The sequence below is a fragment of the Saccostrea cucullata genome, unplaced genomic scaffold (assembly GCF_032062105.1).
Source record: "Saccostrea cucullata isolate Sc308-1 unplaced genomic scaffold, CSIRO_AGI_Scuc_v1 ctg1553, whole genome shotgun sequence".
NCBI lineage: Eukaryota > Metazoa > Mollusca > Bivalvia > Ostreida > Ostreidae > Saccostrea > Saccostrea cuccullata.
Window position 1 is genome coordinate 91,176 of NW_026919549.1, and position 16,024 is coordinate 107,199.

The 16,024-nt window shown below is 38.3% G+C and overlaps 1 protein-coding gene across 1 annotated transcript; it reads left to right on the forward strand.

Moving 5' to 3' along the window:
- The first annotated feature begins 4,477 nt into the window (after positions 1-4,477).
- LOC134233331 (uncharacterized) lies at positions 4,478-6,094 on the forward strand. The gene has a single exon (XM_062715297.1). The coding sequence runs from the start codon at positions 4,478-4,480 to the stop codon at positions 6,092-6,094; it is 1,617 nt and encodes a 538-aa protein (XP_062571281.1).
- Positions 6,095-16,024: the final 9,930 nt, after the last annotated feature.

The window sequence follows — 16,024 nt, forward strand, 5'->3', positions numbered from 1 at the left end:
CCACAGAGTGCCTCTGAGTAATCAGTGTGCAGTGACCTTGAACCATGTTTCTAGGTCAAAGGTCAATCTCATAGCAGACTTGTGTGAAAAATCCTTGTCCGAAGTATATCTTTTCTCTCCTTGGCCCAATCTGGCTCATACTTCACCCAAAGAGTGCATCTAGATAACCAGTGTACAGTGACTTTGAACGATGTTTCTAGGTCAAGGTCAAAGCAGACTTTTGTGAAAAATCCTTGTTTGGGGCATATCTTTTATCTCCCCTTTGCCCAATCTGGGTCATACTTTACCCAAAGACTCCCCCTGGGTTACCGATGTGCAGTGACCTTGAACCATGTTTCAAGGTCAAAGTCATAGCAGACTTGTATAAAAAATCCTTTTCCGGAGTATATCTTTTCTCTCCTTGGCTCAATCTGGCTTATACTTCACCCCTAGAACGCCTCTGGGTAACTGGTGTGCAGTGACCTTGAACCATGTTTCTAGGTCAAAGTTCAAGGTCATAGCAGACTTATATGAACAATTCTTGTCTGTAGCATATGTTCTCTCCTTGGCCACTTCTGGCTCATATTTCACACACAGAGTGCCACTGGTCAATTGATTTTCAGTGACTTTAATTGGTCAAAGTTTCTAGATTATGGTCAGAATTAGCCTCTATGTTTAAAATCTTTGTTTGGTGAAAAATTTTTCCCTTAATTCTAGTAAATGTATATAACTGAGGATACAAGATAACTTTGATATATAAATACCTGTAAAATTTCAGTATCCGTGAAGTCATACTAAGTTACTTTCACTGTAGTGCACAAATGTTCCTCTTCAAAATAAACCTTTTAAACAAAGCAATATTTGAGAATTTTATTTTTATGGTCAAATGTGCCATTATGATCAATTTGTATGTAATTTAAACTTTAATGATCAATAAGCCCAAAATAAAGTTTAAAAATGTTTCAGAAGAAATATTTCTGTACAAACGAATATACAGTTTTATATATTAATAGGACCAAGTTCAAGTGTCGAAGCGAGGAACATTAAGGCTTGTCATGCTAGTGACCCTGTAGCGGGTAGACTTAACGGTATGGAGCTCCTTCCCTTGTTGAGGCATCGATCAGGAAGAAATTAGACAATTTCAAGACTCTTGACAGTCAGGATGGAAAGGAACTGTATCAGCTTTGTCCCTGAAGGACAACACTATATTCGCTGATTTGTTAGCCCAGTTCAACACATCTGTCGGTATATCACCTATTGTAGCCAAGCTACCCAGGAAGCTTCAAGACAAATGGACCAACATAGCTTTCAGATATAAACAGCAGAACTGTGCACAATACCCTCCATTTGAACACTTTCTGAAATTTATCAGGGAAATGGCAGCTATGTGTAATGACCCTGGACTTACGTACAATTTACCAAAGAAGGAAACTTATCACAACACAAGGAGTGCAGGGCACAGGAAGACTGTATCGGTGCACAAGACTAATGTTTCCAGGGACAATCAGACAGACATGGATATTAGTGATACAGGGCGACAGAAATTAACTTCAGATGTTTCTACGCGATGTCCAGTACAAAAGTCTAAACATTCACTGAATGAATGTGAAACCTTTAGGAAGTGGAGGTTAGACAAACGTCGTTCGTTCTTGAGACAACACTCTATGTTTCAAATGTTGTGCATCAACTCAACACCAGCAGTCATCATGCACCAATAGTTCTCCATGTTCTGTGTGCAGGAGCACACTTCATCCTACAGCCATGCACTGGTATAGGAAGGACTCGTGTGAAGGAGAAAGTAAGGAAAGAGCACTCACCTCAGATCATGGCGGGGAGGGAACGGAGATTTCCTCGAAGTGCACTACACTGTGTGGTTTGGCCAGCGGTAGACGTTCATGTGCCAAGATTGTTCTAGCGAAGGTGTTTCCATGTGACCGTCCACAAGATGCTGTGACTGTGTATTCGTTACTCGATGATCAGAGCAACCATACCCTAGCTCGATCTGAACTTTTGAATAAACTGGGCGTAAAGTCAGATCCGATTCCGTACAGACTTAAATCATGTGCTGGAGTGACCGAGACTTCTTGAAGAAGAGCGGTGGGGTTTTGTATTCAGTCGATTAATGGACTCGCCTGTCGCAAGCTTCCGCCCATCATAGAGTGCAACGACATTCCAGATAACATGATGGAAATCCCGACTCCAGAAGTCGCTCGTGCCCACCCTCACTTACAACACATTGCCAAGGAACTCGCCCCGCTCCGTACAGATATCGGTATACAGCTGATTGGAAGGGACTTGGACGTACATCAGGTGCCATGTCAGGTGACAGGACCCCCCTCAGCTCCCTTTGCCCAGAAGCTGAGCCTTGGATGGGTGATAATTGGTGACGTGTGTTTGGATGGTCATCATAAGCCAAGGGATCTCAGTGTTCTGAAGAAGGATATGGAAATAACGAACAGTATTCAATCTCAACGTCCATTAAACAAATATACAAAATAAGAGCAGAGCAAACACGGACCCCCGAAACATCAGAGGTGGGATCAGGTGCCATGGAGGAGTGAGCATCCCCTGCTGACCGGTCACACCCGCCGTGTGCTCGTTGTCATAATCAGGATATAACGGAAAAATCCGTGGTCAATTCAGTGTAAAAATAATGGACTAACAATTGGTATGAAAAACGTCAGTCAGCATTTCATTCAATGATAAATTGTATTTGCTGACAAGGTCATTGTATCGACCATAGAATTTACGAAATGATGACTTTAAACGAGACTGTTGATATTCTTGTTTCATCAACTTGCTTGTCAATAATTTACCTCGTTTAAGAAATTGTTCATACGTAGAGCATGCTCTTGCGTATCGAATCAACTGAGATATAAATACTCCGTATGCAGGTGATGAAGGTATATTGCTGCATAAGTAAGGGAAGTTGACGATAGAAAAGTTAAAGTCATCACGTTTATCATATAGCTTGGTTGTTAGATTACCATTAGTGTCTTTTTCAAGTAAAATATCCAAGTATGAAGCAGAAGTGTCGGACTCTGTGGTATCTTTTTTTTATTTCAAGCTCACCAGGATATATCGTGTCGACGTAGGAATGGAAATTATCATTATTAATGGAAAATACGTCGTCGATATATCTAAATGTCGAGTTGAAGGCCACAGCAAGTGTTTTCTTCTTTTCACGTAAAAGATTTTGCATAAATTCTGCTTCATATGAATATAAAAATAAGTCTGCTAATAACGGAGCGCAATTTGTACCCGTGGGAATTCCAATAGATTGTTGGAATACCTGGTCTCCAAAAAAGACCAATATTCAGCACGATGGTAGAGGAACGATATTCACCCCATGTGAAAACAGCTTTCATCTCAAGGCCCTTCTAACTACAGTTCCTCACAGACTCTAGATTTCAAGGGAGACAATGTGTTTTACACAGACAGACATGATAACAAGATTGGAAATTCAGTGGAAGATCGTAAAAATCCTGTCTTTGATGGACCAAACCTTTCAGAAGGACTGTAGTGGTAATTGGACCTCTCCACTTCTGTTCAAGGACATTCGTCCTAAGCTTACGAACAACAGAGCTCAAGTCTTCAAACGAGCTGTCAACCTTGACCAAGGTTTGAAGAGAAACTCAAGCAGATGTGTGAAGTTATGGAAAACATTTTCAACACAGGAGCAGCAGAAAGAGCCCCACAGATAGAAGATAGACATGAGTGTTGGTACATCCCGATATTTGCTGTAACTCACCCTAAGAAGCCTGGCAAAGTTCGAGCTGTATTCGATTCATCAATCGTGTACCAAGGATGCTCATTAAATGACAGTCTATTGTCTATTCCAAACCTGACGAACAACTTACTAGGAATCTTGTTACGATTTCGCAATGATTTGTGTGCGATAGCAGGAGACATCCAGCAGATGTTTTACCGTTTCTTTGTAAACCAAAGAGATAGAGACTACTTACGGTTCTATTGGTATGAGAACAACGATCCACATAGTCAGATGGTAGAGTACCGTATGACCGTCCATGTGTTCGGGAATCGGCCTTCCCCCGCAGTGGCAACATATGGGCTAAGACGGGCAGTACGAGACGCGGATCTCGATGTAGTCAACTTTGTACACCAGGACTTTTATGTTGATGACGTATTGATGTCTCGACCTACACCTGCGCAAGTCACAGACCTTATGAAACGAACTCAGAGAGTACTTGATGAAGAGGGGAATATAAGATTACATAAGATTGTGTCAAATGTACAAGAGGTGGTTGATGCGTTCCCTCCAGAGGACCTGGGTAAGGACGTGAAGGACTTGTCAATTGGTGGTGACAATGATTTGGTTCAGCACAGCCTTTGATTGGCTTGGAATCTGAGATCTGACTGTTTCGTCTTCCAGAAGCCAGATGCTGATGTTCCCTTCACTCGCCGTGGAATCCTTTCAAGGGTCAACAGTATCTTTGACCCCATTGGCTTCCTGTCTCCAGTGACGATATGTGGGAAGATGATTCTACGTGAGATGTGTACTGGGAGTCCGAGCTGGGATGATCCTTTACCAGAAGAGTGCCGAGATAGTTGGGAGAGTCTGAGCAAGTCACTTGATCGGTTGAGCAGTCTACAGATTCCCCGGATGTTCGTTCCACAGTCGCTGAGCTTAGCATCAGATCCACAACTGCTGATATTTTCCGACGCATCTGAAACAGCGATTGCGGCTGCAGCTTACCTGAAGGTGAAGCAGGATGTTGGATTTGTCATGGGAAAGTCTAAACTTGCACCTCTAGCAGGGCATAGTATTCCTAGACTGAAGCTGTGTGGTGCTGTACTGGCGGCAGAAATAGGAGAATTTGTGTCAGATCATCTCTCTATCCCAGCGTCATCGATCCAGTATTTTACAGACAGTAAGGTTATATTGGGATACATAAAAAACAGGACAAGACGATTTTACAACTATGTAAGTAATAGGATTGCTAGGATTCATGCTGTGTCATCCCCTAGCCAGTGGAGCTACGTACCCACTCACCAGAACCCGGCTGATGCAGCAACTAGGGGATCAGTTGCGGACATTAGTAATATGTTAGACACATGGCTTGTTGGACCAGTGCAGTTTTGTTCAAGGAACCTAGCAGAATGTGAATCTGAGGTAGATTACCCACTCATCAGCCCTGACGACGATAAGGAAATTCGTTCTGAATTGAGCACCTTTAACGCTGATGTACATGTATTGACCAACCTGCCCCCGATCGAGGATCGATTCAGTAAATTCTCTACTTGGGACAGTCTTGTGGCTGCATTTTCCACACTTCGTCATGTAGCTGCCTCCTACCGAGGTTCCAATGACTGTACTGGTTGGCACATGTGCCAGAGCACTACTTGTGAATCAACACTCAAAGACACTGAACATTTCATAATTAGATGTGTACAAGCTCAGGCCTTTGATGCTGAAATTGAAGCAATTGAAAATAAACTCAACCTACCTAGGGACAGCCAAATTCAGAATTTATCTCCCTTCATTGATGATAATGGTCTGCTCAGAGCTGGAGGTCGTTTGAACAAACTGAAGAGTTCAGGACTTTCTTCCATCAACCCTGTTATAGCCCCGAATGGACATGTAGCAGTACTACTGGTACGTTTCCTCCATAACAAGGTTTTTCACCAGGGCAGAATGATCACTGAAGGTGCTGTACGTTCTCACGGCTATTGGATCCTGGGAGCAAGGAGACTTATTTCCCCCATCATTTATTTTTGTGTTGTGTGCCGGAAGCTCCGAAGGATGCCCCAGGAACAGAAGATGGCAGATCTCCCTGTAGATCGTCTCACCCCAGGACCCCCATTTTCCTCTGTTGGGCTGGACGTATTTGGCCCGTGGCCAGTAGTTACCAGAAAGACGCGTGGTGGGTCAGCGCAGAGTAAAAGATGGGCCGTCTTGTTCACTTGCTTAACTTCCCGAGCAGTCCACATTGAAGTAATTGAGGACATGTCCAGCTCGTGTTTTATCAACGCCCTAAGACGCTTTATAGCCTTGCGTGGACCAGTAAAGCTTTTTCGCTCGGACAGGGGAACAAATTTTATTGGAGCTGTAGACGACCTTCATGTGAATGCCATCAAGTTGAAGACACTGTGATGAAGACTTACCTGAAGGAGAACAGAGCAACCTGGTTGTTTAACGCCCCCCATGCGTCACATATGGGAGGTGTATGGGAAAGAGTTGTAGGTAGTGCTCGCAGGATTTTAGACTCTATGCTGCTTCAAGACGGAGGCAAGGAATTGACGCATGAAGTGCTAGTCACATTCATGGCGGAGGTGTGCGCCATACTTAACTCTCGCCCGATAGCACTTGATACAGACCCGTCATCGCCCATGGTGCTGAGTCCAAACGTACTATTGACCCAGAAGCAGGGAGAAGTTGGATCGTTCTCGGAACATTTGGGTATCAAGGACATGTACAGAGCCAGCTGGAAACATGTTCAGGTGCTGTCTGATATGTTTTGGAAAAAGTGGCAAGTTACATACTTGGACAGTTTACAGAAGAGACAGAAGTGGCACTCGAGTAAATAGAATCTCAAGACCGGAGATGTTGTACTCTTGCATGAGAAGAATGTTCATAGGAATCTGTAGCCCATGGGGATAATTGAGCGCCCGATTGAGAGCAATGATGCGATGGTCCGGAAAGCTGTGGTTCGTGTCGCCAAGGACAGGAAGGTGTACACCCGACCAATAACCGAGATGGTTCTCCTACTTGAGCAGTAACTCTGTGAATAGCTTTGTCTCAGTTATGTAGTTCAGTAATGTGGTTAATAGTTTGAGATTTTTGTCCAATTTATTTAGTGAGTAGTTATATCTTTGATATAAGACGGGGAGTGAAGTGTCCGCGAATCAGTTTAGGTATGACTTGTTTTGTAGTCTACCGGATATTTCCGGGTTTGCGGTTTTGTTTTGTGTATTAGATTTAAGTTCTCCATGCTGGCGCTTGATGCAGCGCATGTTTGCATCTACAACTTAAATATTTTGTATCTGTCCATCCAGCCAAGAGCACATTGTAAGTTTATATTTTTGCAAATGTTTGATATGATTATAGTATTGATTTTGCTTAAATGTCGGCATAGGTCTCATACGTTGAATCTGTGTATTTTCTAGCCGTTTCTAAAAATAGCAGATACCGCCAAATTTGTAGTGTACGATTTTGCATTGATATATTTGCAAAGTTTGCTCAATGAGATATTGTGAGATATTGCGAGATATAATGAAATATTATTACTATGAATTTGACTGAACTTTAGTCTAAATCTTTTCCTGTAAATTTCATAATGTATGTAAATCAGATTAATGGCAATTTATTGGTAATCTAATCAGTGTGATTGTTGCATGTATGATTGTCAGTTATTTGATTACATTTTAAGTACAAATTCATTTTTGTATGTTTCAGCCTTTCACCACGTTCTTCAATAAACTTGAAATACAGTTTGATTGCGTGGTTTATCTGCTAATACCCACCTCTGATGTTTCGGAGGTCCGTGTTTGCTCTGCTCTTATTTTGTATATTTGTTTAATGGACGTTGAGATTGAATACTGTTCGTTATTTCCATATCCTTCACATAACAAATTTTCGTCGCAGTTTTCTCAGCAACTCCTCATCGTAGATGCTTGAAATTTTAACACAATCTTCTCTGAAGCATGCCATATGGTGGGATACATTATCGTTCAAATGCGATGTCAACTTCCTGTTTGTCTGTGTGTATGTCCGTTTCATACATAACAAATTTTCGTCGCAGTTTTTTCAGCAACTACTCATCCTAGATGCTTGAAATTTTGACACAATCTTTTCTAAGGCATGCCATATGGTCGGATACATTTTTGTTCAAATCCGATGTTAACTTCCTTTGTGTCTGTCCGTTTCATACATAACTCGCAGTTTTCTCAGCAACTACTCATGGCAGGTGCTTGAAATTTTAACACACTCTTCTCTGAGGCATGCCATTCATTGGGATACAATATCGTTCATCTTCCGAGAAAAATTGATTACTTATACTAAATTGAATACTCTCCCTTTGTTCAATATCTCCTGATATCATATATTCTTTAATTGTTTCTGAAATACATTGCTTTACTTTTTCTATAGACTCCTTTTCATGTAATAATTGACAATTAAATTTCCAATAACCTCTTCCTCTATTACTTTCATTTGTTTTAAATTTTAATACAATTGCTAAATGATCTGTTCTATACCCTGGAATTATTTTGGTATCTAATACTCTACTAAAAATACAATCAGAAACAAGAAAATAGTCAAATCTACTTTGAATAAGTGAATTTGATCTTCTCCTTTTGTATTGTCTAACTTCTTCATTCCAGATTCTCCATGTATCATAAATTTCAAGTTCGCTATTTATATTCTTTATTCCTTCATTTGCCTTTGGATTATTAAGATTTTTGACAGTGAAAGTGTCAAGTTCTTTACTTTGGACCACATTCCAATCCCCACACATGAGGATTGATATTTTTCTAATTTTGTAATTTCTTCATAAATATTTTGAAAAAATTCTGGATTATCATTATTTGGACCATACAAATTTACCAAAGTAAATCTTAAATATTTGTTGAAATATCCATTATGAAATATCTACCTGCATAGTCACATTTAAATGAATGGATATCTAATTCAAAGTTATTTTTGAAAAGTATTGCGACACCAGGTGTGCTGGTTGTATAACTACCAAAATAGGATTTGTAGCCCGACTCTGATTTCCATAACCTTGAAGTTTCATGAGTACTATGTGTTTCTTGAAAACAAAGAATAGAGATATTTTTTTGTCTATCCCAATTAAACACATCCCGACGTTTAATTTTGGGGTGTTAGAAGAGAAACCTCAATTCATACTCAATATACCTAACATTTCTACTTTGTTGGTCATTTTAGTTGTCATATCACATGTCATAAAAAGTTTTCATTCTTATTAAACATTCTTATTTCTTACCCAGTTAAATAGATCCCTACGTTTTTGACAATTTGATGAAAATCCTCTAACATTCATACTTCAAATATTTATGCTAACAACCTTTGACATGTGTAACCAGTAAGTCCCTGCATTCTAAATCAAGAAAAAAATGATATATTTGAAAGACATTGAGAACTGAGATAAACTGTCAACAGCATTATTCTGATTAATTACATCTATTAATGGAAAGAGGACACATAGACATACACACACACTCAAACATAGAAAACTACAAATAGATAATTACTTTTTACATGTTTTATGCATACTTCGCCTTTGTCCTCCGAGCTCCTCCTGTTTGTGGACCATTCAAATAACATATTTATCTTTCAAGAAGTTTTTTGTCACTATCATCTGTCACATCCATCCTGTGTTGATTCCCCTGTAAGTCCAACACATATATAAGTCCATTATAATACCACGCACTATCCACCAAATGCTGTCTCTCTTCTGCCCTCAATTTTCGCAGCAGCTGCGCGTTCAAGTCGGTTATGTGATCCAGCATTATAAAGTCCTCTTTTAGCTGTTCTCTCTTTACAATCACTGATCTCCTCACCTCACTACTTATGAATTTTACGGTGACAGGTCTTGTGTGATTCTTGTCATTCGTAGGAATTCTGTGGATTGCCAGAATGTCTCTTGGATCCAAAGTGACTCCTCCCTTTTCTGCCACCAGCGCACATAACTCCTCCCTTAACTTCTGTCCCTTTTGTTCTGGCCAATTCAAAATTTGATGTTATTTTTCATGGAGTATTGTTGGTTCATATTTGCCATTCTGATGGCTGTACTGGCTATTCCATTTATTTTTTTTCAACTGTTTTTCCAGGGTAGTGATCCTATTTTTCAATTGAGAAACATTATCCATGTTAGTGTCATTATCCATCATTAAGCTGTCAACCTTGTCAGAGAGCTGTTTTCTCATCTTAGAGAGTTCCTGCCATGGCGATTCCTATTTTCTTCCAGATCCTGACTCATCTCTGTTTTAAGTTCCTTCAGCATCTCCTCCTTGATTTCCTCTTTGATCTCCTCCTTCAGCTCTTCCTTCATCTCATTCTTTAGCTCCTCCATTAGCTCCACAATAGCACTTTTGATAAGATCTTTTATGTCAGCCTTGGTCACTTGTTTTTTAAGGGTTTCTTGTATAGAGGTAAGAGTACACTTGATGTTCTCCATTTCTGAATGATCATCCTCTCCTGCTGATGAAATTCTTCTCTGTTTTGTGACTGGCTTTGTGGACACTATCTGGCCTTTGACCTCAGCTGGGACTGATGACAGTGACAATGAAGATCTGCTTTTGTCCATTATCTGTTTGGTGTTTGATCTTCCAGCTTTTGCGTCCTTTATTTCCTTTGTGGCCATTTTATTGCTCCAGTAAAACAGGTGTACAGGTGAACACAGGTAGGTTTTTCAATTTTGAAAAAAGGTAAAGCAAAACACTCATTTCACTATTTTTCGGCAATTATTTTATCCTTTTGTCTAACAAAGCAAGTCAGAAACATCTGTGACAATTTTCACATCATAAATATCACTGAAAATATCTTAATTCCACAAAAACCAGGAGAGCTCTGAAACACACCTCCTCACTCAACAAGCATGACCTTGACCAATGCGATGTTTCTGTTCTTACTTTTGGATACGTTAATAAATATGTTATTTACTAGTCTTTCTGTTTGGTTGTCGGAAAGGGTACCTTAAGTAAGACTTGTATTATGGATGCTGCCGATGTAATATTTAGTTTTATCTGTCTTGTTGTACAGCAGAGTCTCTTACTATATCACAGAATCCTAATTCTTATGTAATGGAGATAAACGAAACACAAAGAAAATGTAATCAAAGAGATCATCTTTTTCCAGATCTTTAGCTAACAGTGTCTTTTGTTGACTCTGGATCCATGTTTGGTCTTTAGATGAATGATAAGTGATTTGAGGTTCACGTAAGATTTTTTGCAGGAATGGCACTTAAACCCTCCATCATTTAAGTTCTAACTTCAGACAAAAAATTGTTTCCCTCGAAAATCAATTCCTTACAATTATTTAACTATTTGACAAATTTCACTCATCTAAGAAATTTTCTGACTTTTCACTCATCCAAGTTTTGACTCATGAAAGTCATTTGAAACAGGAATTGTTTGTTTTTCATCTTTCAATCCAATTAAATTCTTACCATGAAAATGTCATTGAGACTGGTTCTCGGGTATAAAACGGCCTTGCGCGCCATTACAACCTCTTTTGCGGTTTCTGGGTTAATAAAATATCTTAACTTTTTAAACAACTTGTCTTCATTTAAGGTACGCATGTTTTATTGTATGAATATCTATCTAAGTATATTCATCATTTTAGAATCGATGAAATGCTTTATTTGAAACTGTTTTGTCAAATAAATATTAAACAGAATTTTCATAATAAAAAAGTTAAAATGTACATAATTGTTACTTATTAATATTTTAATTTTCATAATGTTTTGTTAAATTATTACATTGATTCTTATTATTTTGAGTTGTGGTTTCTTGTTAATAAAAAATCTTAGCTTTTATACAACGTATCTTCCATTTAGGCCAACAATAACAGAGGCTGAATTCAAGTTATTCCATTCCTCACTAGCCAAACGAGAAACCAGCTTAAAAAAGAAGATTTACTCGACCCTACGATGGATTTTCGCAGTGGGCGCAAGACGAACTTTAGGAGATGATCCCTACAGGAGGAAAAGAGGTGACAGTGAACATGTACGCTTTTTTTTTTAGCTCTGATTGAAAGAAAACACTCCCCAATTGATTTTCATACATTGATTTTATTAATTTTTGAGACAAGATCCAGGCGAGTTGGTTTCCGGAATCGGAAAGTTCATCGTGTTTCATAAAGTCTGTTTTTTAATTAGAGTTCATAAACTGGGACCAGTGAAGGCACAGAGAACGAGGAACATGCACGTTTAAAAAATACCCCCCCCTCTCTTGAATTTTCATACAATTTATTGTAATTTTTTTCAAGGAGACAACACATTCCAATCGAAATTGGGTTCCTGGTAATGGAGCCCAAAGAAAAGAAAATTGTGAGTAAACATATATTCAGTTTTAAATATGATAAGTTCAGCATGTTTAAGTCAGTTATTTTTATGTCTAAAATTCTCTTAGCCCTACAATGAAACAAAGGGAAAAGAAAAGTGAGAAAACCTTTAGAACAAAGTAAGAATGTTAGCTTATTATTTAACCATTGCGTATTTTATTGGAAAATACGTATCTGATAGTGTTTACCAGGTCCAGTCCAAAGAATATTTCTACCTACGTAGCTATTAAAGGAAACGTTTGGTCTAAAAAAACTTTTTGATATTTCATTCATTGAATGGTCAATAATGAATTTTACCTGTCACTGCCATTTATTTTAACTTAATTATATAGTAATAAGACATCAAAGTTATGAGTAAACTGGCTGATGGAGGCTGCCATGTTGAGAGATTAAGTTATCGCGCTTGCTAAATATTTCCCACAATCGTCACTTTTATGACGTATTGCAGGCAATTTGGCTCTAAGTGTAAACACTATCAAGTCATAATCAAGTTGTGAAAATGTGCCAATTAAGTGTGTGCAGTTTAATTTTGGATCTGAATATATTATAGTAAATATAATTTCACATTCCTATGCTTCTAGTGTTTCAGAATTCAGGAAAATAAAAGAAGGAATTAATAATAAAAAGCCATAAACTGGTTGGATTAAACCTTAATTAAAAACTTAGCTGCAAAGGTTGTATTATTTTACAAGATTTTAATTAAAACTTTTTAAAGTTCTAATGTGTCAAAAAAGGATGTTAATTTAATTGCTATAAATTAACAATTGCTTAAATTAGCTTATTTCTGAAAGAAGGAATTTTATTTTTCTGCAGTCATAAACTCATTGACTCTTAGCCATCTGGCATTTAATCTGTCTGCTCTACGTCAGCAGCGGCCATGATAAGGTTTACCCCATGCTGCTCCAATTAAGCTATTAAAATCCAATTTAACTGCTGTTTTCAGCAGCGCAATGTTGTGAGATGCAGCTTTTCTTTTTATATGAGAGGTACAGTTTTATATATAAAAATTTTAATTCTGACCAAACATTCCCTTTAATAGCTACCTAGGTATTTAAAGCTACCCAAAACTACTTTTACCTACTTTCTGCTTTACTTGCATTTTGTGGCCAAATGCAGGAACGGCGCAACATGGTAAGCACAAAATTTATTGATACAGGTACAGTGATGATGGATATAACAAAACTTTGGCCAAAGAAAAATTACTTCGTTTATTATCAATTTTGCATAGAAACTAATGTAAAATTGCCGATTCAGGAAGTAATCATTTTTTGGCCAAAATTTTGTCGTATTCATCATTAGTGTGATTGTATAAAAAAAAATTGGTATTCTCCATGTTGTGTCGTTTAGCTTTTGTGCTGCAAAATGCAGAAATTATTAAAAAAAAATACTGTAGATCACTAAATTTCCGCGACACCTTATTTTCGCGAGATAGTCATTAACTCTTGATTAGCGAGATAACATTTTCACGAATTGTAGTTATTGCTCTATATAATCTTAAGTGATGACTTTAACTTTTCTATCGTCAACTTCCCTTACTTATGCAGCAATATACCGTCATCACCTGCATACGGAGTATTTATATCTCAGTTGATTCGATACGCAAGAGCATGCTCTACGTATGAACAATTTCTTAAACGAGGTAAATTATTGACAAGCAAGTTGATGAAACAAGAATATCAACAGTCTCGTTTAAAGTCATCATTTCGTAAATTCTATGGTCGATACAATGACCTTGTCAGCAAATACAATTTATCATTGAATGAAATGCTGACTGACGTTTTTCATACCAATTGTTAGTCCATTATTTATACACTGAATTGACTAAGGATTTTTTCCGTTATTTCCTGATTATGACAATGAGCACACGGCGGGTGTGACCGGTCAGCAGGGGATGCTCACTCCTCCATGGCACCTGATCCCACCTCTGATGTTTCGGAGGTCCGTGTTTGCTCTGCTCTTGTTTTGTATATTTGTTTAATGGACGTTGAGATTGAATACTGTTCGTTATTTCCATATCCTTAAAGAATGCTATCATACGCGAGAATTTAATTTTCGCGAGCACACATTTACGCGAAAGTAAAGTTCTCGCGAATAAAAAGTGATTTACAGTACCTAGGTAGCTATAAATAGCAACGTAGGTAGAAATATTCTGTGGACTGGACCTGTTTACATTTCATTTTTAATTTTTTATTCTGTTGAAAGAATCAACTAACACAACTCGTTAACCCCCTGAACTACATAGTGATAGATTAACCCCCCCCCCCCCCCCCATTAACCTCCATCTGTCTCACAGATTTCAAATAAGGAAGTGTTTTCATTTTTGGTTAACCTTCCATCATCCTCTTCATATCACCTTGCTTCTCATTTATTAAATAATAGCCCTCTACTTCGACTGATCCCACGTCCCCTTCTGCTTCACTCGAGGACTCTGGTTCTGCAAACGAGGACTAGGACTACGACCCTGCTTTAGAAAAAAAAAAATTAAAAAATATAATAAATTAATCAATAGAAAACACCAAGAAGGCATCATACAAGAAGAGTTTATATAATTTTGTATTACAGAATTTTTAGTCATACCACGAGGAAAATTAGAACCAAATGCTTCAGATTTTTCAAATTGAAACTCGAGAATTTAAAGTGAATTTTCTTTAGAAATTGTCTTACGAAAAAAACGAAGGCGAACTTAAATATTTTTATGCCACTGGAAATGAAAGCAGCTTAAAAGAAGGAAGGATATGGAAATAACGAATATTATTCAATCTCAACGTCCATTAACCTTTTCAAATTTCGTATTTTGAACTTCTTGTTTTACCCCCCGCTTGAAAAGCGGGAGGGTATATAGTAATCGTTAATTCTGTCCGTCTTTACGTCCGTTTGTTACGCTTTGGGTTACCCATCTCTTATCCGCAACTCCTCTCAGACCACTGAATGAAATTTTATGAAACTTTCACAGAATCTTTAATACATATTGCCATTGTGCACCTCCTATTTTACTTTTTGATTTTACACATATTTTGGGTTTCCCGGCCACGGCAAAACATGGACTTTGCCATTTAGACTATATGGAGGCGGGGGGGGGGGTATCATTTAGTGAGCTCATCGCTCACAGTACCTCTAGTTTTACTTTAAATGAAGCGGAATGAAGGAACCTTGAGGAGATCTATGACAGCTTTGAAGCAAACAAAACCTGCTACCAACAGATAAGCGAGGCAATAACAGAAGTCGTGAGAGACATTATCTCGGAAAAAGCTACAGGAAACTGCTTTTATTGAAAAGACTGTGTAATAAATTCATCTGTAGTAATTGTGCGATCTATTAGGGGGAAAAAATCAAAATAGATATATTCTAATAGTCTTACACAGGTGTTAAATTATTGGTTCCGTGTCAGGATTGCTTTGGGTTAAAGACTGACATCAGTCTGATCATAGGCTTCCAAACAATGCTATACACGTATCTTATAGATAAGTCTTCGATTGTAATTGTTTTCAGATGGATAGCGAGATGCACACAGAGCCTGGAGAGGCACATATTTTAATTGAAGCTTGATCTAGGTTGAGGGAGAAACTTATTATCATTAAATTTCTAATCATGGACTTTCACAAGCGTTCCCCTATACGACACGAAAAGGATAACATAGAACAATACCTGTACTAGTGACAAGTTATTAGTGCCGAATTATTCTAGCATTGAACTATTCTAACAATGATCTGAGCTACTTAGACTTAAACGTTAATTATTTTTTTTACAAGACTATACATGTATTTATCATTTTTAGGTCACCTGAGTAAACTCAGGTGACCTATTGCTATCACTTTTCGTCCGTCGTCGTTCGTCGTTCGTCGTGCGTCGTGCGTTAACATTTGAACATTTTCAGCTTCTTCTCTGAAACCACTGAACCAATTTCAACCAAATTTGGCATATAGCATCTATGGGTGAAGGGGAACAAAAATTGTGAATTTCATGGGCCCTGCCCCCCTGGGGCCTGGGGGGTGGGGCAAA

Bases quoted from the DNA above. Each gene is read 5' to 3' on its own strand.
- LOC134233331 (XM_062715297.1), top strand. From the start codon at position 4,478: ATGATTCTACGTGAGATGTGTACTGGGAGTCCGAGCTGGGATGATCCT.